We start from the raw sequence: 25453 nt of genomic DNA on the forward strand, positions 1-25453 counted from the left end.
CATTATACGTAAAATGCAAGATATAAGTCATTCAAGACAAATCAACACAGTATCTCCCACACCAATTAGAGCAAGTAAAAGTAAACTATAAAACTCTTAATTGGCTCGTTCTCATTAATTTATTAAAATTAATTAACTTACAATAATAAATAATTGCGACCCAAGAAGGAAGAAAAAAGTTGCTCAACCAATTTTTCACACAGCCAGAAGCTGCAGCTTGACTAACAAACAAATGGTATGCGACTTTTTGCCATTAGTTTTAGTTGTAAGTCTAGTTTAATGCAATTAAAAATAATAGGTGGTTTTCTGATTTGCATTAGTGTTGCAACAGCAAAATAATACTTTACCACAATACGCCACTGGAAAAGAAATCTACGAAATAAAAAGTTATTTTTTTTGTAAAAACCACGTTGATAAATTATGTTACAAGTTCCACTTTTAATATACAGGGTGAGTTTTCTACGATGTTCTCTATGGTTATCTCGGAAACTACTGGAGATAGAGAGTCGGTTAAATGGGGAAAAATTGCAGTTTTGTGGGGTCATAAATATGCGCCTTTCAGATTTTTGAAAAAGTTCATGGCTTACTAGATATTTCAAAACAAACAAATTTCGGCTATTTTTAAAAAATGTCCCTAATTCCATTATAATTTTAGACAAAAAGTTTTCAGATAAAAGTTGTAGATAATTGTGTTTTCTCGTGTTTTTTTTTCTAAAGCCTGTAATTTTTGACGAATGTGTGACACAAACATATGTTTTTTGAAATAGAAACCATAGTTGGCCATGATTTCATAAAAAGCGCAATTTTTTAAGCTTTTTAGCGATATAAGCTATAATACGTTTTTTTCGAAAAATTACTGAGTTATCGCCAATTCTTATCTTTCTTGACTAATTTCACTTAGTTGGTATGGTATTCTTATACTGTTAAGATTTATAACTTATAAAACGACAGAATATTTTATTAAACGGTTCTTTACAGTTTACATTACACAAGCTAAAACTTAAAAAAATAATATCACTACATACAGTTTAAGTTATTTTAGTTTACATTACATTACAATTTACAAAGTTTGGATGTAACATTTGGACATCTCTGAGAGCAACGACGATTAAACTTGTTTCCATTCCTAACTAAGTGAAATTGTTTAAAAATGATCAGAATTGGATATAACTCAGTAATTTTTTGAAAAAAAAACATATACCTTATATCGCTGTAAAGCTTAAAAAATGGCGCTTTTTATGAAGTCATGGCCAACTATGGTTTCCATTTAAAAAAACGTGTCATATGTCAAAAATGACAGGCATTAGAAAAAAACGGAGAACACAATTTCATTAAGGACATGATTATCTACAACTTTTATCTGAAAACTTTTTGTCTAAAGTAGATTATAATGGAATTAGGGCCCGTTTTTAAAATAGCCGAAATTTGTTTTTTTAGAAATATCTAGTAAGCCATGAACTTTTTCAAAATTCTGAAAGGCGCATATTTATGACCTCACAAAACTGCAATATTGTCCCCATTTAACCGACTCTCTATCTCCAGTAGTTTTCGAGATACCCATAGAGAACATCGTAGAAAACTCACCCTGTATGAGTACAGCTTTCTTTATTTTTTCCTGAACTAAAATTGGACCAAGGAAATAATCATAATATACACTAAACGCTGTTCTGTATTGCACAGTAATATTTCTTATGCGACTACGTGAAGCACCAACAAAGAAAATGTTAATTTAGCAAACCAATTCTCATCTGGACGAGAGATTGAAGCAATCATTGCATAAACGTCGAACAGGTATTGTAATTTCGCATCCATTACAGACTAAATAAGACTATCTTGTATTTTTTCCATTTACTGTTCTGTTTCTTCGTTTTCTTCCCTTTAAATTAATTTTCTTTCAATTTAATTCCAATAATGTTCTTTATGTACCTTGAAAAAATTAAAATATGATATTTTTCAATCATTTTTGAAGCCACACAGGGAGTTATTACACATTGATTAAAAAGATTATAGAAGAAAACCAGTACGATCGAAACTACGCCATTTTGAAACACTTTTTTGTAATTTTTTTTGTCTTTTATTTTGACAAATTATATTTTTGTGTGTGTTTTATATTGACAAATTATATATTTTCTATAATTTTTAGTTTATTTTATAATTTGTTTTATGTTAAGTGTGTAAATCTGGTATCACTGAAAAAATAAATTTGTGAATTTAATAACAATATTGATGGTTATTTCTTGCCACAGATTATTGTAGTAAATTTACCATCCGTTCTTTAGTTTTACAACAGTACCAGTTAATAAAACACGTGTTTATAATTATAATATTTATTATAAAGGGGTTAATAAAAAACACAAAACAGAACTTATGTATGTAAGATACTCATTGCCATCTCGTTCGAACCTTACTCGAATTCTGAGCCTAACCAAAATAGAAACAAAATTGCCATTAAATGCAAAATAAAAAACATTCAAGAAAAATGTATCTAATCAAAACAGTCAATTTACCAACTTAGAGACTATGTATGGAGTCCTCTACTCCGGTCAGAGGATTTCAATTTAATAGAGATTAAATTTGTCCTCGGAAACACAGTCTGAAAGAATAAATAATACTTGAGATATGTTGATATAGAGAGATCATGGAACAATTATTATTATGTTTACATAAAAAAATCGCTAAAATTAAAATACAAATAATTATAATAAATGGAGATTGTGTTTTCTAAGCGGGCTGGCTTTATATTTATAGAAACTACATATAAACATAATTAATATAATATACTTACTCTTAAATTATAAACATACTTATCACCCACGCTCTGAGACTTTCTCCTGAATCCTGTTCTTTATCTTCCTCCTGTTCTTTATCTTTCCTCCTATAACTACGTTTTAATCTTAAAATTGTTACTTGCAATGTGCAATCATTCCTTTACTAAAAATATGAAAAAATAAAAAAGCATTTTTCACTCGTAAGTAGTTGTACAGGGTGAGTCCTAAATAAGTGCAAATATTTTTGGGGGTAGTATATTTTTGACCCCAGAAACACATGAGTTTTTTTTCGCAAAAAAAGAAAATTTAGAATTTTTTTGAAAAACTTTTAGGGCATTTTTTATTTTTAGTAAAAAAAAAAACATAATATCTTCATAATATAGGTAGTAGCTTTAAATTTACAGCTTTAGTAGCTGTAATTGGCAGCTTATTAGTAGCAGCTTTAAATTTACAAGAAAGAAAATCCAGAAAAAATCCAGTGGTTCTCAAAATTTAAGCAAAAATATTTTTGGAAAAAAAGTAAAATAACTCGGTTATTTTGGACCTATTTGAAAAACGGTGAAGAGAAAATATGTTTCTTTTATCGAGATCTACCAGCTCTGAAAATATTTGCACTTATTTAAGACTCACCCTGTATAAGGGCGATCCGAATTATAATCGGGAAACTTTGACTACATATCGTGCAGATGAAGATACGTAAAAAAGAAATGTATATCCTGAAATGCTTGATTTCGGAGATACAGAAGATTCATTTTTGTTTCGGTTTACCAAAACAAAGCAAAATCGGACATGTTGATATGAAAAATAAATCCTGTAAATCCCATAAAGACCCTGTATAAATAATTATATTAAAAAAAAGTATTTTTTATGTAATTCTATTCACTTTGCGTATATATTTTGTTATTTTATTATGTGTAACTGATCTGTCATCGTGGTTGTGTGTAAGTTAATGCCTCAATGGTTCAGCACCGAAGAGGACACAGAGATGCAGGCGAAAATCAAACGATACAAGCAACCACCTGCGTTTTTAAAATATCACCTTTCAAGACATGCCAGAGGCCATTCGATATTAACGATATATATTTTAAGGTCGTGTATCCTTATTTTTATCTTCTCGAGAAGATGCGTTCCTTTCATCACTATGCATCTGTGGTCAAAGCATCCGTAATTCAATGCTTTGAAAGTAAGAATAAAGAGTCTGTCTTGAAAACTGAAACAGAAAACTAAAAAAACAAAGAAGTTATTTATTTTTAAATAGATATTGGTAAGTTTTTTTTTATCTTAGCCTTCTTGTATAATGAAGTTATTAAGTCCTATAATAATCTATGCAATACAATAATTATTAGAAGCATGCCTGTTGTCTCTTTTTTCGGATAATAAAGTTTTATATTCGATAATTTTTAACATTTTCATTTTATGAGTCGTATATTTCTACCTTCGCGTGTCATGGGTTTTTATATACGAAATGCCATATGGCTTTAGGGCATGCCATTAAAAAGTAATTTAGTGAATAAAGACACAACGAATGGTCTACGGTCAAAGGCTTTCTCTGGTTCTAGCCACGAGAATATAAATCAATTTCTATTAATTATTATATTATTTGTGTCTGGTTAATATTTCTTTGAAACATCATCATTTGTTTATTAACTCTCTAAATTTATAATATATCTCCAATATCAGTCGTACCAAAGTTTATAGCACGAGAATGGTTGTCGTCTCGGCGCACTTAGTGGTGAGGTGTTCTGGTGTTTTTCCCTACAGAATCTGTATTCGCCGGTGTTCCTTGAGGAGACAATGTCCTCTTAAAAGAGTGTTCTTACTTAAATCAACATAGTTTTTTGACTCTTCTTGGTCGTAAGTGCTGAAAAATTTCTTCGAGTGTCTTAGACCGTTGAAGGATACCCATTCCAGATTAGAGAGTATTCTAGGTTCTGATCCAATTAGTGGAGTGTTCGCTCTTTTTCTAGCTAGATCGTTTGCTTTTTCACCAACTTCTATCCCTTGGTGGGCTAGTACCTACAGTAGGAGTATTTTATTTTCTTTGCCTAATGTCAGGAGTAATTTCAATTTCAGTTTTCAATTTTCGTTTTATATTTCTACACCTTACATAAAAATAATCTCCAAACCATTTGCTTATCGTTTTTTTAATAAAAATTTATTGACAGCATCAATACTATGCCCTTCTCTGGTGTGGGACCTCCTGAACCATGCTCACAAAGGCTATAGCTTGGTAGATCTTCGTACATATGTTGCTGGAAAGAGCATAACGGAGGTCATCGGTTTCCTCATTACCACCGAATTAACTGCGAAAACTAACTGCGAAAGTCATGGTTACAAAATCCCGCTTAAGATGAGCTGGTCACGTGTGCAGAACGCAAGAAAACCGCATACCAAAATCTCTGCTTTAGGTTGAGCTTCTAGACGGTAAGAGGAGGCCGGGTGGACAACTCAAAAGGTACAAGGACATTTTCCACTAAAATTTAAAGGGGATTAACATGCAGAATAAGTGGGCAGAAGCAGTTCACAATAGAACTCAATGGAGAAGAATTGTAGATTCAGTTAACAGCGACAACCGACAAAAAGTAAAGAGGCAACAAAGCAATGAAATTTTTGAATGTCCGGAGTGCGGTAGGCAAATAACATCACGTATCGCGCTTTTCAGTCACAGAAAAGCTCATGAAAGAAAACGCCTTGCGTGACCATCTTCTGATGCGTGTCGAATACTCGTCAGCGAGTAATGGCAGTATGTATATAGGTATCCTTTTTTAATAAAAATTTATTGACAGCATTAATACTATGACCTTCTCTGGTGTGGGACCTCCTGAACCGTTTCCACAAAGGCTAGAGCTTCGTACGTCTTGAAGATGTTGCTGGAAAAGCATAACGGAGGTCATCTGTTTCCTCAATTACCACCAAATGATTATAAACACTACTTAACAATCCAACTTTAGCGATAAGGGTCTCTGACTGAGTGATATCAAAATATCTGTTTTGCTAATTGGAATTTGACAGTTCAATGGATTAATAGTTCTCAGTACTACATTTGGTAACCAAAGATATGAATTCGTAAGAACCTAAATACACTGTAGGATAACTTTTTACTTTAACGCAGATATGGTATATATTATAGTAACAACCCTCGTAACGCGCTCACATTAGCAATCATAAGCCGGCAGCGTGACATTTGAAATGGAATATGGCTAATGGTCTGATACGATCTATAACAGCAAAAGCAAAAGTCGATCTGAGCGAGCTAGCGCCGCCTACTTGCCCTATCTCGCAGATGGCCGCGGCTATCGATTCCCATCACGAATCGATCGCATCGATCGATTCGGCTTCGGGTCCGATCGGTTTTTAGTCGAGATCGTAAAAGGCCACTCGATCTCGTAAACAATATAAAATCGGCCGATATGGACTGAATAGTGCCGTTATCAAAGCACAAGCAGAACCTTTTAGTCTTTGGCAGAACCGTATTTGGTGTATATCGCCGTTGAGGCATAGGAAATAAGTTTTTCTCTGTTGAGTAGTAGACGAAAATAGCCTTTATGCCACCCATATTGATGTGTATGATGTGATTTATTCATGGATTATATTCTTTTATTACAGCACGTCGCAACAATAGCATTGGAACGGTTGTTTAGACAATAATGGGTTATATAATAAGATATCTTCTTGGACTGCCAAGTTTGACCATAAAGCCTCTGCAACTGCACTAGTCAAATATGAATGAAAGTTTTCAAGAATGTTTTCTATAGGAATATCATAAAAGAATAAAAGAAAACTATTGGGTTGGAAATCCATTCTTTTATTTGTCTGAAAAACCAGCAGTATGAATGCTTGATTCTCTGCTTGATTATTCTTCTTCATTGGATTCCGTAATAAAAGAAAAATTTGCTATCACAAATTCACTTTCTGAATTTTGGTGCAGCTTAAAAGACGTATACAAAATACTGCCAGATGAGCCAAAAATTGTGCTTCTGTCATTTGTCACAACATATTTATGCGAATCAGGTTTCAGTTTATGTGGCTATCAAGACAATACCTATCAAGTCTTAAAACCAAACTAACCAGATTTTAATTTTTAAACCTGATTTACCTTAATTTTTTTGTTGCTATTGTTTAAAATAAAAATAATGACGATTATACCTTTTTTTCTTTGCATTTCCTTCTTGAAACACACCATTGTGATCACTTCATCAAATATTTGGTGTACCTCCTAATATTGTACTCCTGATTTTGTTAACATACCTCTTGAAGTAGTCCCAAACTTCAAAAACAGTATTATTATTATTCTGTTTGGATGTTTGTCGCCTTATCTTTTTTTATGTTCCTTTCAAAATTGGAATCGTCAAGTGAAAGAGAACATCTTCCTCAAGCTGACGTACTAATGAGTCTGCTTTGAAATTCGATATACTCTTGTCGAGGGACTTTTGCATATAGCAGGGTTACCATTCTGAAGCCAATCCGTTTTAATGTTGTTTAGTTCAAAATGAAGAGATGCAAATAATGTTTTAATCTACGACAATGTCATTATGACACATTTAACATTGTCATTTGGATGTCATTATGGGTTTTATAATAACACTAGTGCAATTATGAATTCATAATAACACGCAAATTTTAAAATAAGAAACAAGCAAAAAAAGGTACCTAAATACGTTTATTTATTGTAAACATTAATTATAATATCAGTATAATTGGTTAAATTAATTACAGACGATGACAGGTGAGTTGAATTTTTAGAAAGTAAATTTATTTCCTGAGTGCTTGAACTTGTTGAAGACCCATCATTGCTAGAAATGTTACCCAAAATATTACATGACACTTTTTTCTTATCTTCTTTGGAATTTTCTATATAGCTCTAATCACCCATATTAATATTATTTTTTGCTTTTTGTGACGAACGTAACACAATGACTGAACGTTTAACACAAAATTGAACATCAATAATTGAGTTGTCAAAGTCAAAATGGAAACAATCAACAAGCACGGTTACCACGGCGTCGACTAATATGGGCACCTGATAATTTTGAATTTTAATTTTTATGAGGATATCTCTGATATTTTAAATTAAATCAAATCTCTTTGGATCGTCCCGCGTGTCGCGTCGTAGATTAAATTTTGAATGATACACGTTCGATACGAATTTTTTAATGAAACTTGTGCAACTAAGCCACTCGGCTAACGCCTTGTGGCTTAAGGTTACACGCGTTTCATTATGATGTTCATATCGGACTTGTATCATTAATAACTAATAACTATTCCTATTTTGGTTGCTTGAGGGCGGTTTGACTGAGAACTTAAATATCTACTGTCCCGTGTGCGTTAGTTGTCTATATACCGAGGTACTAATGGAAGAGAAAAGTAAAGGAAATTTTGTCTAATAAACACATAATATAGTCTATAAAAAGAATAACTGTGAATTTTGACCGTTATTTTTTACCAACATGGCAAATATAAAAGCCCTCTATCCAAAAAGTTACTGATATTCTTTAAAATGAGTGCCTGATCGAATCAGATAGGTAACTCTTTTTACTTTCGTGAAATAGAAAAGGAAAATAATAAAACAGGTGACAGTTCTTCCTCTTCTTGCAAAAATCAACGCCTAATGTCATAATTGACAAAAGTAAAATGTCATCAGCCTTTGACATTTCTAAATATAAGACCAATGCCGTCTCTAATAGAACAGCCACGGAGCAAGATTTATGACGTCACGCTAGTTAGATACCACGGATTAATAAATATGTTGTAGAATACACGGAAAACATAATTATTCCTCGTATTTTTGGTTTGTATTTTAAAAATGATATAGTTTACATGAAATATATATAATATACAGTTAATAAATTCAATATATATACCTATTTATAGTAATAAATAACTTGACAAATAAACCATGAAATGCATCAAATGTCTTACAATATACAAATAATGAATAGGTACATAAGATAATGGATAAAATGTAAAATATATTTTAAATTTTGAAAATCGATCTAATTTAACAAAAAACATTCAATATCTACTAATAGTGATGTATTATTATTTGCATTCACAAAATTTATATGTATATTTTGCAAGCATCAATGTTCGAAAAATTATATTTGCAAATAATACAATATCATAGAAAAAAAGGCGTCAGCGATGGCTATGCAATAAAGATCGCTGTCATTTTATATGTAAAATTGTTCTAAATTTTTTTTGGGATTTAGGTTGGGAAAAACGCTGATTAAGTTTTTATTTGGTTTTTCATTATTTTTTTTTATTTAAAAAAACGTTATAGCTAACGTTTATAGCCTTCATCAGTATTGTGTCATATGAAAAAATAGTGTCGAATATAATCCAAAAAATTACATATACGAGGAATAATTATGTTTTCCATGCATTCTACAACATAATGAATCCGTAGTATCTAACTAGCGTGACGTCATAAATCTCGCTCCGTGGCTGTTCTATTAGAGACGGCATTGCATCAGCATGGCCGCAAGTTGCTAACCTAATAAAATTAACACTAGAAAAGCCCGCGGGAACTGTCAGATTCAAAGTTATTCGTTTTACAGACTATACCACGACCCTGACCAATACTAATAAGTTAGGCAAAGAAAATAAAGCCCTCTTACTCTGGGTGCCAGCTCACCAAAGGATAGAAGGCAATAGAAATCAGACGATCTAGCTAGAAAAGGAACAAACACTCCACTAACTGGACCAGAACCGTTCTGCTTCGTTTAAGTGGAAATCAACTTAAAGCGGAACTCAAAAACCAGGAAGACCCCATCCGTAACCTGGAATGTGAATCATCTAACGGTCTAAGGCACTCGAAGAAATTTGAGATATTCCTTGATTTAAGTAATAACAATCTTCGGATTGTCACGGGATTTTTAACAGGACACTGCCTCCTCAATGAACACCTCAGTAGATTGAGACTTTGAAACAACAGTGAATGCGGATACTGTGGGGAAAATGCATGGAGAAACACCAGGATACCTCATCACTGAGTGCGCCGAGACGACAACCATTCGTGCCATAAACTTTGGTACGACTGATATCAGAGATGGAAAACTAACCCTTATAAAACCATTTCAGATACTGGCTTTTTTCCAATCCCTGAGACTGTTTGATGAGTTATAACTCCAGAAAGGGGGACTTAATAGATCCGTAAGGCTGCGGGGATAAACCCCCCTGCCATACATTCTACAACACTAATAAGTTACCGATCACAGAGTTACATCCGAATCAACGTCGTAACGATAATCGAACGTCAACGAATCGACGTTTCGAATTAAAAAGACGAAGGAGAACAAAAAACAAGACACACGAAAGCTCTTCGGTGAGTCCCGGAGCGAAAAAAACCGTAACATCACCGCGCCGTGGGCGTATCTCACAGTTTGAATCCTATTTTAATATGGCATTCTATTATTTCAGCCACCATTAATATCAATCCGATGTTCGGCCGCATTCAATAAATCTTGTAGCTGTTGGCGGGCCCCTACCTCTGATCATGCGACTGTTGTTCAGCTCGTCTCCGTTTGTTATTTTAATAATAAAGCTATAAGTAGAGATGGGCGGTTATTGGTAAAAAACCGGTTATAGGTTAACCGGAATTATCTTTAAAAAATAATAACTTGACAAAATTAACCGGTTATTCAAATAACCTAACCTAGCAAAACTAAATATTTAGTTTTCCTATAGGTTTACTTACCTCTACACTCCATAGGTCTACTTCAAATTTAGATAATAAACTTAGTTAAATCGCATGATTAAATAGAAATTGTAGCAATGTAAGTATGTATATATACAAAATGAATTTAAATAAAAATGCTAACCTCACTTTTTTGAGTAGAGATGGATATGATATTAAAACTAGTAATTACTTAACGTTCAAATAAACCACACAACTCACAAGTTCTACAATCTACAACCAAGTTATTTTAATCAAATACCAAAGAAAAATAAGGAGACTGAATGAATAGATAATGAAAGATTATCTTCATTCATTACTTGAACTTCAATTTTGTATTCTTTAGTCTAAGCTTCAAGAGAGACTTCAAACTACAAATAAAATATATTTACGGTGAAACGTGGGTGAAACTGGGCGAAACCATGGAAAACTTTTGAAGAACCGTTAAAAATCCGTTCAAGTCGGTTAAAATTTAAATATAGAATTTAGAGAATCTATTTGAAGTTAGGTTCGTATCACTTGGCTAGCTGGTGGCTAGTAGTAGTCTATGCCATTAGTACTTTGTTTTACGGCCTGACCTGTCAGGGCCATTCGGCCGTTGTTTTGATTATTATCATCAGGGTTCGCCTGATGCCTGATTTAATTTTGACATTTGATGTTTGATGTCATATATTTTCGTTTTTGGAGCGGGAGCAGGATCTCCCGTTATCGTCGTAATATCTGGAAGATCCGTGCCGTTCGCTTCTTCGAAATTTACCATTCAAACAGCTAATATTTAATTGTTACTTGTTTTAAACAAGTACGATTTTTTAAAAAATAACCGGCTATAGGTTATTGAACGTAATGCAAGGTTATTAGGTTAACTGGTGAAAAAAAAACTACCTTTAAATAACCGGTTATTTTAGAGGAAAATACCGGTTATTCAAAAAACCGGTTACTTTTGCCCATCTCTAGCTATAAGCTGTACGTTTTGAGGTTGATGTAGCTGTATTTCCAAGAACGATGGACAAGGGGAAACTTAACTTTTTTATTTTTTACCTCATTATTATTTCAGCATTATTGCTAGAACTACAGATACGTTAACAATGTCCATGGGCATTATTATCATCCATATTACACCGCATTATCTAATATAAAGTAATCGCAAAACATTTTCCGATGCAGGTCATCAATCATATTGAAATTGACACTAAAGCCTATAAACCTGACTAAATTAAATTTCGGCAAAAATGTTTAAATTTGTTGTATAATTTAAGATACACAGCAGCTCTTCGTTTTACTATATAGACCAAATGATTGTAACCGATATTTTATTTAGATTAAAGCTGCAAAAATTAGTTTAAAGCGAATTTTATTATCGCCATGTTGGTCACAATTGGTTTACAGTACCGGTACATTATTTTGTATAATATCGGGTTGTTGTTGAATCTTTGGGAGTAATTGTCGTTTATTGTCGATTTTCATAGTATTTTTTAAAAAAATTGTACTTTAAACACAAACAGTTCTTTTAATAACTAAATTTTCGAGTTTTTATATTGTATTTCTTGAAATTGTGTGTTGAAAATATTTTGAAGCATAGAACAGGCAGTTCTAAAAGGTTTTCAAAAATATACAGGAAAATTTAAAAGAAACTGTACGAGTTTCAACATCTTTTTTGCGAAAAAAAATCTGATAATCCTGGTTCGAAATATACCATATTTCCGTTTATTTAAGACTCACACTGTAAAATATTTAAAAAAAATACTTTATGGCAACAAATGTTATTGGTATGAAACTTTGATTAAATAATACACAGAGTGTTACTACTGGTAGTAGGTATAGTTCGACCTCAGTAACAAGCCCATGAGGTTTTTTTGCAAAAAAACATTGTAGAAAATATGAAAACTTTTTAGTGCCCCAAGTTCATTCTCCTGAAATTTTTTGACGATGTATTGAAGCTGCAATGTTGCCACCTTCTACGTTATCTACCAACATTCTGCATATTGTATATTTCTAAATTCACTAATGTGTCGGTAATGATGTTTTTCTACACAAGAAATTTCGAAAATTAATTTTAATTATATCAGTGGCATTATTGAGTATTCTAGGAAAACGTATCTACTGTCCGTATTTTAAACACAAAATAGTAAAGTTTTACAGTTCTTTTCAAGTTGACTAAAATAATAAATCTTAATAATTATTGCAGATCCCTTTTCAGAATATTACGATGTATTTTCAGTCAAGTCTATACTTTGATATCAATGTGGCAACACGGGATTCCGGCGGTTCTCAAAATCTAAGCATTATTATTCAAAGTTTCCAGAATTAAACAACAAATCTGTTAATTGGGTAGGTTAATATTTCTTTTACTCAGATCTACAACACTGCCTAAAATAATTGCGCTTATTTAAGATAAATCCTGTATATTAGCAACGAATTTAAATGTATTGAATAAATAGAACTGAATGTCAGCAAAAACATATATCAAAATATCGCAACTCTCTCAGGACTTGTTATATGGTAAAACATTTTTTTACTTAACAACAATAATATCTACGCAACCATCTATCTAAATAAGTAAGGTGCATGTACTCTTTATTCAGGCAATTGAAATCAGTTAACATGGAAAAGATTATCTATAACTATCTACAAATCGCTAGTTACTATATATCGATAGGTACCTTGTGACAGAATATGTCTCATTTGTCTATATATACACGATTGCTTACATGATATATACATTAAAATAAGATACAAATTATACAGGGTTTTCCTTAAATAAGTGCAAATATTTTAAAGTTTTGTAGATCTGGACAAAAGAAATGTGTTCTCTAGTTACCGTTCTTAAAATAAATTGAAAATAACCGAGTTATTTAACTTTACAATTTCGAAAAATAATGCTTACATTTTGAGAACCGCCGAAATCAGCTGGTTGTCGGCTTATTCAACGCCCTGCGTTGCCAGATGGACAAGGAAGTATACAGTTAACTTGATTGAAAATACTTGCTTTGTAATATGGCGATAACAGAGTTTGTAACAACTGTTAAAATGTATTCTTTCACTTTAGTTGAAAATAACTGTAAAAATGTATCTATTAGTGTGCGCCAAAAAATAAATACAGATAAAAAAAATACCAATGCGCTTTTCTAAAATTAGTAGCATGACACATAAATAATTAACATTAATATATATATTATAAATAATTAAATAATTGTTTTTTTCAGACGTCACAAAATTATTAATTTTTGCGACTTGATTGACTTAAAAGTTATTTTAACGCCTAGGCATAAAAGTAGAGCACTTTTACGCCTAAGCATAAAAGTACGAAAATATATTATTAAACTGACATGTCAAATTCAACGAGCGTAACCATAGTTTCTTGATATATAATTACATACAAGGTATGACTTTTAAATGGAACGCTTGAAATTGTTTAAAAACTTATTTGTAGCGTTTGAAAAAAATAGCATATTCTATTTGGAGTAAAATTGATTTTTTGTGCCTCGGCTGTATGTACTCCTAATAAAACAATATACTATTTTTTTGAAAATTAACATTACTGTGAACTTATAAACACACAGATATCAAGAAAGTGAGTAACGTAGGACATGGCAACATTGCAAGTCATTGACACACCTCAAAGAAATTTCACGAAACCTGCGGTACTAAAAAGTTTTTTTTAATTTATCAAAAAATGACGTTTAGCCTAGCTAGATGGAATGTTGTAATGATTGTCATGTGTCAACATACATATATTGACACATTCATTAGTGTAATTCGATACTTCTCTTGTTTGGAAAAACACCTTTTATAAATAGCTATGTATAATTTTTCTAATATACTTCTTTCTTTTCTTTGCAGTTGTACATCGAAGTATGTCGGCGAGTACTGCCAACACCTCAACCCCTGTCACACGGGCAAGGGTCCCGGCCCGCGCTGCCAAAACGGTGGCTCGTGCCAGGTGAAGATCGGCCCGGGCGGTGCGCCGAGCTTCGAATGTCGTTGTCCTCTCGGGTTTAGCGCATCGCTCTGCGAGATCCCGATCGCGAACAGCTGCGATCGGAGGCCGTGCATGAACGGGGGCACTTGCTCGCTGACGTCGCTGGAGTCGTACCAGTGCGGCTGCGCACCAGGATTTACCGGTAAGTTTAGAGGTTATCTTTAATTTGCTATACAATGGACCTTTGAATAAAAAGATTAAGGAAGGAGCATATCAAAAATCTTAGATCCACCGTGATGGGACTCAAATGTGGCCGACTTGAATTCCGGTTTATCAGTGCCGTTCTAGTTTTATTTAAAAAAATGTAAAACTATGATGTAGGGTAGACGTGAAAAATAGATAAGTTATAATAATGATTTATTAACACAAACATCCTATACGCTACTGAAGCAGGTAAGTCAAATTGACGTGTCTAAATTCTTTGACATCTAAACTTTGACAAGTAGTAAATAAAAGCAAAAATGCAAGAAAAAATATATAATTTAGTTAATTTAAGTGAATTTCATAAATGATCGGTTTACTATACGTATGTATATTATAAATATAGTCACTAACTAGCGAAAGGTTATTCCATTATTTCACTCGATTTTTGACCGAGATCTACTGCACTCTACACAACCAACTATTTTACAGTCCTTTTCGATAAATCGCAATAGTGTCACTGTTAATTTAAGTTCTGCCCAAAGATATTTAATCTCGAGTTTAAATATCTTTGGTTCTGCCACAATTTCCATCTAGATTTACTACCTTATTTATGCAACTATCAATAGTAGAATAAATAATAAATAACATAAAATAAGCTCAGTAAAGACTGACAAATTCACAAAATTTCAAATCAAATTCAAATATGTCAAATGGATCGTCAAACAGAACTGTCAAGGACCCCCACCCTAGAGTCCTTTTTCCGCCCACCATGCATGAATACATAGATAGCATTATACTCCTTCCTTAATCTATGTAGTCAATGGACTAAAGAATGCAAGGACAAATAACACCAGAGACCAAACTGTGACTATTCTTCCAAACAGTGCCGTAGCATATATTTTTCTTAACATAGCCGCTTGAAGCGATATTTATAATTTTGATAAATGTTTTCACTACTCCTATGGTGTATGCATACTAATTGGTATCATACTAATTAATTACGAAATAAAACGTATTAAAATGTTAACAAAAAGTACAAAACTAGTATAGACGTATAGCACATATCAAGAAGATATAATATCACATAAATAATTATCGAATTCAATAAGAAAACTAAGAAAACGCTAAAAAGGTGGAGTGGACTGTTTATTGAACGTAACTCTATGAAACGTAACTCCTCGCTCTTTCTTATCGCTGCGGCTTTTACACTTGATAGGTGAACAACTAATCACCATTGTAATAAAGTTTATACAAAGTTCACTACACACAAACTATTAAAAATCGCTAAAATTGTCGCTGATGACCAGCTGATGACTTATTCTTTACAACCAAAAAATGGCGTCTAACATCACAGATTTTATTGTATTGTATTCTTTAGTCGTTGGTAAAGATAAGGAGAATCATCTCATATGAGACTTTGTTAGTGGTCACCTAAAAGGGGAAAATAACGGTTCACTGAATAACCACTTTGTGGATGTATAGGCGTATTCTTAATATTTCATGGTCTGCAAGAAGAACAAACGACGAGATCTTGAGAATGATCAATAAAGACCGCGAACTGCTTGAACCAATCAAACGCCGAAAAGCAGCATATCTGTGTCACGTGATATGTAACGATAGATACCCATTCCTTCAGCTGATCATTGTAGGAAAGATTGAAAGAAAGAGAGGAGTCGGCAGGAAGAGGATGTCATGGCTTCGGACCATCAGACAGTGGACGGGACTGGAGACACAACTAAGATCCTGTTCCATGCGATACGAAATAAAGAATAGTTGACCAATGTGATCGCAAATAACCATTAGTGGATTTGCAGCAGAAGAAGAAATCACCTCAGTGGTATTACGGGATTAACAAATGAAACTGCCAAACAACTACAAAAAATAAAATCAAGAATTGAGATAGCCAGAAATTCCTTTTTAAAACAAAAAATGTTTTTGCAGTAGAGACATAAACTTAGATTAAGAACAAGAATGCTCCAAACGTATGTGTTTTTAACCTTATTGTATGGTGCCGAAGCGTGGACCCTTAAAACCGAAATCAACAAACTGGTGGCTTTCTTAAAATGGTATTATCGTCACATGTTACCAATTTCTTGCGAAGCTTAAGTACTCTAAAAGGATATTTCAGTTTTACTGGCGTAGTGTGTAAATCAGTCATCAGTGAGCTTTTACTAGTAATTGTAGTAGTAGTAAAATTCACTCATATTTGGTTTTTACTGTAGGATCATATCACCAAATTATTGCCACCGATACTGTCCCTTAATGTAGCTAACTTAAATTCCGGATTATCAGGCGTTTTAATTTTAAAACTCAATAATTTGCTGGTTTTGTTTTATGTTTAATCAATAAATGTTATTGTGCCGTACCGCCTTACCGCTGACACATGAAAGCATTAAACAAGTTGCAACAGAGACACTTTAGGCAACTCTTAAGAATCACTTAAGAATCAAATTGTTCTACCATGTCTCAAACGTATCGGTTCTTGAAAAAGCTAGCCGCGAGAGCGTTGAAGTCATGATTACAAAATCCCGCTTAAGATGGGCTGGTCACGTATGCAGAATGCAAGAAAACCGCCTACCAAAATATCTGCTTTACGGTGAGCTTGTAGACGGTAAGAGGAAACCGGGTGGACAACTCGAAAGGTACAAGGATACTCTCCACGAAAACTTAAAGGGTATAAACATGAGCATGTGTGGGAAGAAACAGCGCACAATAGAACGCAATGGAGAAGAATTGTAAAGCTAGTTAACAGCGACAACCAAAAAGGAAAGAGACAACAAAGCAATGAGATTTTTGAATGGCCGGAGTACGGAAGAAAGATAACATCACGTATCGGGCTTTTCAGTCACAGAAAAGCTCATGAAAGAAAACGCCTTGATTAACCATCTTCTGATGCGTGTCAAATACTCGTCAGCGAGTAATGGCAGTATGTAAATGCCATTAGTTATAAAAGAAAAATAGGTTAATACAATGTCAAAAATGACGTCTCGAATTCTCTAATGCATGCATAAAAAATATTATTAGCGTCCTTTCATAGTTTCTTCATTCAATGACAAACTTGGCTTAACCTAGAAAAGTGTGGCTGACTTGACTCACTTGGCTAATAAAAATATATCTATTTGAATAAGAATTTATTGTGGAATCGTCACTATACATTCCAACAAACATAAATTGAACTATAACTAACACGTTATTCGTATTTGATAGCTCCGGACTGCACCATAAAACCGCCTAAAAACCGGCGTATACATAAGTAAACAGCCTCACACGACGGCCTTAACAGATATATATCTGGCTGGTAATACGGAAATTCAAATTTCCTCCGCAGAAACGCCTTTTTGCCCTGCCGAACCGTTAAAACTCGTAGACGAAATCCACTAAACTGGTTTTATACGGCCTTAAAATATCGTTCTCACTGACTGGCCACAAACTGCCGTCTCTTAAGATTACTAAAATTCATTTTGCCAGAGCGAATTATCAATAAGGAAGTCCTATAAAACGTTCCCCTTGCTTCTCTGTGACTTCGGGTACTTGTACGGCGCTTGTAGTACCCGCAATCTGTATTAAAATTCTGTGGGGCGGTGTCACCTAACTGTTTTTCAAGCATCTTCAAAAATAAAATTTGTCCAACGAGTCTTAGGAGTCCATTTCACTGGTCCGAAAAAGTAGCAAAATAAGCGTTCGGCATTTAAAGTTTTATGTAAAACTGGCTAGGTATTTTTACATAAATGAAAAACGAAATTAAAGATAAAGGATTATACTATATCCGTATTGTAGCACATTTTAGACAACTTCTTTATTTTTAAGATTTTGATGGTCAAACATCAACAAAATATTTCTTATGTTTGGACTAAATTTTCTCGAAAATAAAGACATAAATTAAAATTCCGTTAGAATACGGAAATAGACTGAAGTTTTGTGATTACAGTGATATATAATTTATATGGTTTTCTAACAAATTGCTCGCTATTTTATGGCAAATGCTGAAGCTCTGCAAACCTTAATCAAGCCTTAATCAAAGCACGTGTGTTTGGAATTTTCGGTATTGCTTAACACGACAGGATCGGGCTAAGCCTAGGCAGATTTCTGAAATGTGATATATACAGTAATTGGCCATAAGTGGATGAACTTTGTTAAAATAATGGGTTTTTCCTAATATGTTTAAAATTAAAATTTGAGCTATATTTACTTGAAGTCTAGTGTCAGTGCTATAAAAGTAAATAGCATTGTTTTTTTTAAAATGTGCTTTAATAAGGTAGCAAAAAATTTAAATTGAAAAAACTATTGGACAAAAGTAGATGAACAAAATATATATTGAATAAAAAAAAATCTTATGTTAACAAAAACTGAAAAATTAACTTATAATTTACTAGTACTTAGTGTAATAACCCTTATTCTTAATTACTTTCAGACATTGCTTAGGCATGGATCCCAGAAGATTTTCAATTATAGAAAAATCGATATTTTTCCAAGACTCTTCCAAAGCCAACCAATAATTCTTGCTTATTTTTGTAGAATTTGGTCCTAATGTGTTGATCCAAAATTTCCCATAAATTTTCTATTGGATTCAGGTCTGGGGATTGCGATGGCCATTTGAGAACAGTCACCATTTCATCTTCCAAAACCTTTTAACCAATTGTGAGGCATGTTTCGGGTCGTTATCATGTTGGAAGTAGTGTACAACTGACATTTTTTCCTCCAAATAAGGCACTAAAAGGTTTTGTAAAATGTCTCTGTAGCCAAACCGATCCACTATGCCCTCAATTTTATGGAGAGGCCCCATCCCATACCCAGAAAAACACCCCCATACCATGATTGAGTCCCCACCATGTTTTACAGTGGGTCGCGTGTACTTTGGTAGCAATCGTGTGTTGGGAGGTCTTCTTACATGTTGAATTCCATCTGATGACACCAAATTAAACTTTGATTCATCACTAAAACAAACTTTTTTCCATTGTGCCACAGTCCAGTTTTGATATTCCTTGGCAAATGCTAATCGGGCCTTCAAATTTTTTTTTGATAGCAGTGGTTTCTTGGCGGGTCTTCGGGAAAACAACTTCTGGTCAACTAATTTACGTCGGATCGTCCTTGTACTCACTGGTGGATAGCCCATTTCTTCAAGTTTTCCTTTTATCTTCGTTGACGGCAAAAATGGATCTTGTGAAGAAATTCGTTTTATGGCTTTTTATCATATTGGGACCAACTTTTTAGGTCGTCCTGGTTTTCTTTTATAGAGACATCTCCTCTCTCATTATATCTCTTTAAAATATAATGTACCGCTGATTTTCCAAGGCGTAATTGCTTAGCGATTTCCGATTGCTTCAAACCATCCTTAAAAGCATTCACTACTCGCAACTTAAGATCTGCAGACAAGTTAATTCCACGTGGCATGATATATCACAAGAGCTCAAATGTTTTTAAATCGCAATTGTTCATAAAAGCAGAACAAATGAAACTAACGATTTTTAAAAATATTTGGTTCATCTACTTTTGTCCAAGACAAAAAAGCAATATTTGCCAATTCTTATCTATAAATGAAAAGACTAACAGAAGAATTTATATTTGTTTGTAGTATTTTGGTGAGAATGTATTAAACTTTTAACATACAAAGGTACATAAAATACATAAAATAATTTCACCTCAAATCTGATTTTCTTCGCAATTATTGGTATTGGTTCATCCACTTTTAGCCAATATTCTTTCGGCCACACACCATAAATAATCCATGCTAACTTAATTCTTCTGTTAAATAACGTTAAATAGCTTTAATTAAACATATACTACATATAGTGTTTGTGAATAAAGCGTTCTATTACATTCGTGTTTTAGTTAATAAGAAATTAATTAGATATTCATTAATTAATTAAACATTCTTGAGCGGATGAAATGCCTAATGCTCCCTAAACACTTTAAAACCAAACTATTGGTTAAGAGACACAAATAAACATACGCACAGAGAGCAAGATAAAGGTACACAAATAAGGGCAGAGAGAAAAAGATGATCTGGATGACAAAAATCCAAACAAATAATTATGTAAAACAAAACTTGTTTGGTGATATCGCCCCCTTATGTCCTACTATATTCCAGTTTTCTGTCTGCGATTTTATATCGAGCAGGTTAACACATAAGGCGTGGTTTTTATACAGGGCGATCGTTTTCTCACGCTATGCAAAAAAGCAAGAGCAAATAGAAACGTGGTGTGGGGAAATACATAAATATAAGCGCGATTAATATAAACAAACGACATGGAGTGAGCTAGATAATATATGGAATATTATAGCAGTAGGCAAGTATGTTAATTCGTGATGTATTTCGATGTATAGGAGATTAGGATAATAGATTTTGGGTGTGTAGTACCACCCTGAGAAAGAAACGTGATGCATTTTATGCAAATCGAAGTGATTTTGTAATACTGCTCGCGGACTGTTGTTATTTAGGGGTTTTGTTAATTAAATGCTGGCGAAATTGGTATAGTAAAATAAAAATTTTAATGCAGATAAAGAATATTTTAACCATTAACAACAATTTATAACACACGCTGTGGTATCAAACGTGATATTTTCTATATTTTATACTGAAGTTTTGCTTTCAAAATATAAAAATTGAAATTAGTTTAATAAAAAAAAATTGTTCAATTTATTATTCAAGAACAGTGTAAAATGTCTCAAAAAAATTTTGTCAAAGATTTTTACTGCTTCTCGAGTAATGTGACGTTAATACACAGGGTATCTCTTAAACAAGTGCATATATTTTGACTGGTATTATACTCTGTTTTTTTCAAGTAAGATTTCGACAGACAATTAATTTCAATTCATTTATTTCACCAAAAAAAGTTTCTAATATTTTTTAAGTTAACTATGGATTGGTTTATACATGGTCGCTGATATGTATGGCAACAGTCGATTATTAGTTAAAATATAGGAGGTACCGCTAAAAGTTAAATATTAAAGTTATAGGGTATTTAAATGTCTATTAGGGAGGAAAACAATTAAGTATACAGGGTCAGTCATATAGTCGTGGTACATTAAAGTTTCATTTTTTTTAAATGGAACTCCCTATATATTATTGCATATTTCAATTCTTCTTTCAATTCTAAGCAAAAATCGAAATATACACAATGTACATCTAACCAACGGTTTCCGAGTTATTGACTTTCAAATAAATTTAAACAATTCAATTTTATTAATTTTGATGTGTTCGGTTTCATTTAACGATGCCATTCTGCGGAAACTGCGATACTTAATAATATTTGACAAATCATTTCAAAATCAAAACATCATAATTCGGAAATGGTTGCATTTAGGTATATTATGTGTATTACGATTATTGCTTAAAATTGAAGGAATAATTGAAATATGCAATAATATACCGGGGGTTCCATTTTATTTAATAATATTAAAAAATAAATATTAAAAGTAAATTTAGATGTGCCACAAATTTATGACCCGCCCTGTATACTTAAGTTGACTACTGTCTAATAGACATTTAAAAACCCTATAATATTTGTATTTAATTTTTTGCGGTACCTTGTATATTTCAGCTAATAATCGCCCGTTCCCATACACATCAGCGACCCTGTATATAAATTCGTCATGCGTCGTCTCTTGTTTTTAACCAGTATTATTGTACTTTTGCTCTTCATAGTGTACTTTTGCTCTTCTTGTTCTTTTTCGATATCAATATCAACAATAAAAATTGAAAAAGTTCAACGTATAAAAATATCTTATATTCTAAATCGCCTTTTAATTTCTAGGGGAGCATTGCGAGAAACAGGATCACTGCGCATCGCAGCCTTGTAGGAACGGCGCAGAATGTACGAGCGTGGGCGATTCTTATCAGTGCACGTGCGCTCCTGGTTTTACAGGGGCCAGTTGTACCGAGGACAAGGACGAATGCAAACAGAAACCCTGCAAGCATGGGAAGTGCCATAACACTCACGGCAGTTACGCGTAAGTACCTATTTAAATGATCATTCATGTCCTCATTTGTTTTTAATATATGAGTGATTTTTTTTCGGTTTAAAAAATAGTTGTCATGTTACGACTTTTAATAGTTAATTGGACAAAAACGCAATTCTTTAGTTACAAGTTGATGCCTTGAACTTTTTATTTTGTTTACATTTTTATTGTCATGTTAAGTTTTTTTTTCTGAAAAATCTGTCTGTTCTCGTTTTTTAAGTATGACAAAAATTCCATAAGCTTAGTGCATTCCCCGCCGGTGCTGCCACCATCGGAGAATATCGTAAACAACTGGTACTTACAAATACACGGGTTTAAATAGCGAGAATACGAAAAATTTATTATTTAATTATTCTAAAAGTGTTAGGAAGTATAATTTGTGAAAATTCCAAAAATAAAAAAGTTAAAATTTTGATATATTCAGAAGGCCCCCCCCCTAACTTGTATTATAATTTATTATTCCAATTAATAATACTTTTTAGATGAGTTTAACTACGGTAGCGAGGATAGTTCATTCATCAACGGTTTTGCTAGTGGGGCATAATTGGGGCTATTTCGGCTATAACGAAATTTTTTAAAGGTACATAATTATAATTTTAGAAGATGTCCAAAACATTTAATCACTAGTTGATTAAAAAAAGTATACCATTCATATTGCAAATTATATTTTATCCTCTCATAATGTTTATTTAATTTTTTGATTATGTAACGAGCACTTTGTTTACTCACTTGTTTCGTCGAAATGTTTTAATCCATTTTTGCTTTTGATCAGATCGATTGGTGTGAAATTATAAAATGTTGTTTCGGGAGAGTTGATTATCCGGGAAAGTTGAGTTATTGAATCTTATTGCACCCAAAAATGCCCTAATTACACTCTTCTTTAAGCGTTAACAATGTTTCGGCGATTTTATTAACATTTGAAATTGTCACAACACTACACGACGCGACGCACAGTGCTTCGAACATATGGCTCTAGAGGACAAAAATGCAAAACTTCTCTTTTATTGTAGGCAATTTATTCAAACTAGGTTTATTTGACACAAATGATGAGTACTCTCATCGTACTAAATGATGATGTTCTTAGTCCCACGTTTATGAAAAAAAATCTTATAAATAATAAAAATGTTGGAGCTCTGTTCCATCTAAGGAAATAATAATTTATAGTATGAAAACGGTGTAAGTATTAAATAAATTCCTGTGATAAAAAAGAATTGGAATAACATTAGAACATGATTCCTACAATATAAACCTAATATAAGATAAAAATGTTTTTCTTTAATGAAAAAGAAACATTAATGCTATATTTAATTAAAAAAAAAACTTAAGATACTATAAATTTACTTTAGGACAACAAAATGCATAGATCGTAACTACTCTGATTCAGAAGAATCATTGTTGACAGAATCTTCCAAATTTATACTAGCCAAAGCACAGGTAGATGAAATATCCTCACATATAAGATATTTCTGTACATCATTTTCTAATATGTTACTTTTTCGCGTTGTTACTGTTCTTTTTGTTGGTATGAGGGGTTCGGATGTTAATAGTTACCTCTTTAATAGACCATATCCATATATTATTTTTTCGTTTTCTTGGGTATGAGGTTTTATAATAAATTGAAAGATGGACACATTTTTTATGCCACGTTTCGCTCCAACATAGTGGGCTCAGGCACAAGTGGTTATCTCATTGGACTGGAATGTTCATCAATATCTAATAAAGAACACATTTTTTCAAATATAAATAATTTTGAGTTCTTGTCCTTATGATGAAGCCAAGTATTAACCAGATCGGCATTGCTTATCAATTTTACTCCATCTGAAAAGTATTATAAAATAAAGTTCGTCGCAAGCAGACGCAGATGAACTATACAAAAATTAAAAGTGTATAAATATGGCAACAAAAATATTCAATAAATACGATATGTTTTGATATGTTTTTTTTTAATGCCTTTTTGAAGTTTGAAAATGTAAAATTTTTATACCCATTTAAGAATCATCTTAAAAAATAAATAAAAACTAAACAATAACGAACTTGTTCAGAAATAAACTTAAAGTACATACCTTGTTTAACAATATCCATAGTGGCTTTCAATTAAGTACGTACCGTTTAACTCCATATACAGAACTACTATGAATGTTATTCTTTTCACTGATATAAGATAATGATCGCAAAATTTATTTTTAGTGAAAATATTTGCTAACAAAAAAACGCTGTTTATGAAAAATAATATACAGGATGGTTGAACATTGCTATAAGTATAAAATTACATATTCAGATATTAGTAAATTTTAACTTTTTTTTCGATTTTTGTCCATGGGACGAAGCCATTGTGCGACGCCTAGTTCGAATTCTTTTTCACTTAATTTTGACTACCCGAAACAGCGTTATATCACACAAACCTCGTACCTGAGACTATAAAACCTCGTGTTTTATAGTCTCAATAAGTGCACTAGCAAAAAAACTAAAGTACTTATGACAAAACCACGATTTCAATATTATTTTAATGCGATCAACATGGCGGCTACCTGAAATACTGATAATTTCTGATTTTTGCCATCTGCACCATTGTCGTTGAAGCGCTACGGTCGGAATTTGTTGAAATCAACTGAAATGCATCCAAGCCTATAACTGTGTCTATACAATGAGACGTATAAAGTACATGTTTTGTGGAATTTAAAACAAAAATGAAAAGAAAACCTTTCAAACTATTAATTTCTTGATACAAGTTGGTATTTTGGGCAGTAGTGCTCATAGATCTCTTGTGTTCCCCTTTCTTGAGTTATGATCCATCATACAGTCTCAGGGCTTTGACAAAAGTCAGTATCTGAGACGGTTTTACAGAGAAGAGATGTTCTAGTGTTTCCCCACAGAATCTGCATTTGCCGTTGTTTTTTAACTTCAATCTACTGAGGTATTCGTTGAGGA

At 32.7% G+C, this 25453-nt stretch overlaps 1 protein-coding gene across 1 annotated transcript in view; it reads left to right on the forward strand.

Annotated features, from left to right (window-relative positions):
• LOC115882512 (neurogenic locus Notch protein) overlaps positions 1-25453 on the forward strand; it is a 249523-nt gene that overhangs the window by 87744 nt on the left and 136326 nt on the right. Inside the window, exons 3-4 of the mRNA XM_030900608.1 lie at positions 14284-14564; positions 22321-22516. Coding sequence (XP_030756468.1) covers positions 14284-14564; positions 22321-22516 — 477 coding nt within the window. The remainder of the gene's footprint in view (positions 1-14283; positions 14565-22320; positions 22517-25453) is intronic.

This window comes from Sitophilus oryzae, unplaced genomic scaffold (genome assembly GCF_002938485.1).
Source record: "Sitophilus oryzae breed Bouriz unplaced genomic scaffold, Soryzae_2.0 scaffold_177_pilon_pilon, whole genome shotgun sequence".
In the NCBI taxonomy this organism is placed as follows: domain Eukaryota; kingdom Metazoa; phylum Arthropoda; class Insecta; order Coleoptera; family Curculionidae; genus Sitophilus; species Sitophilus oryzae.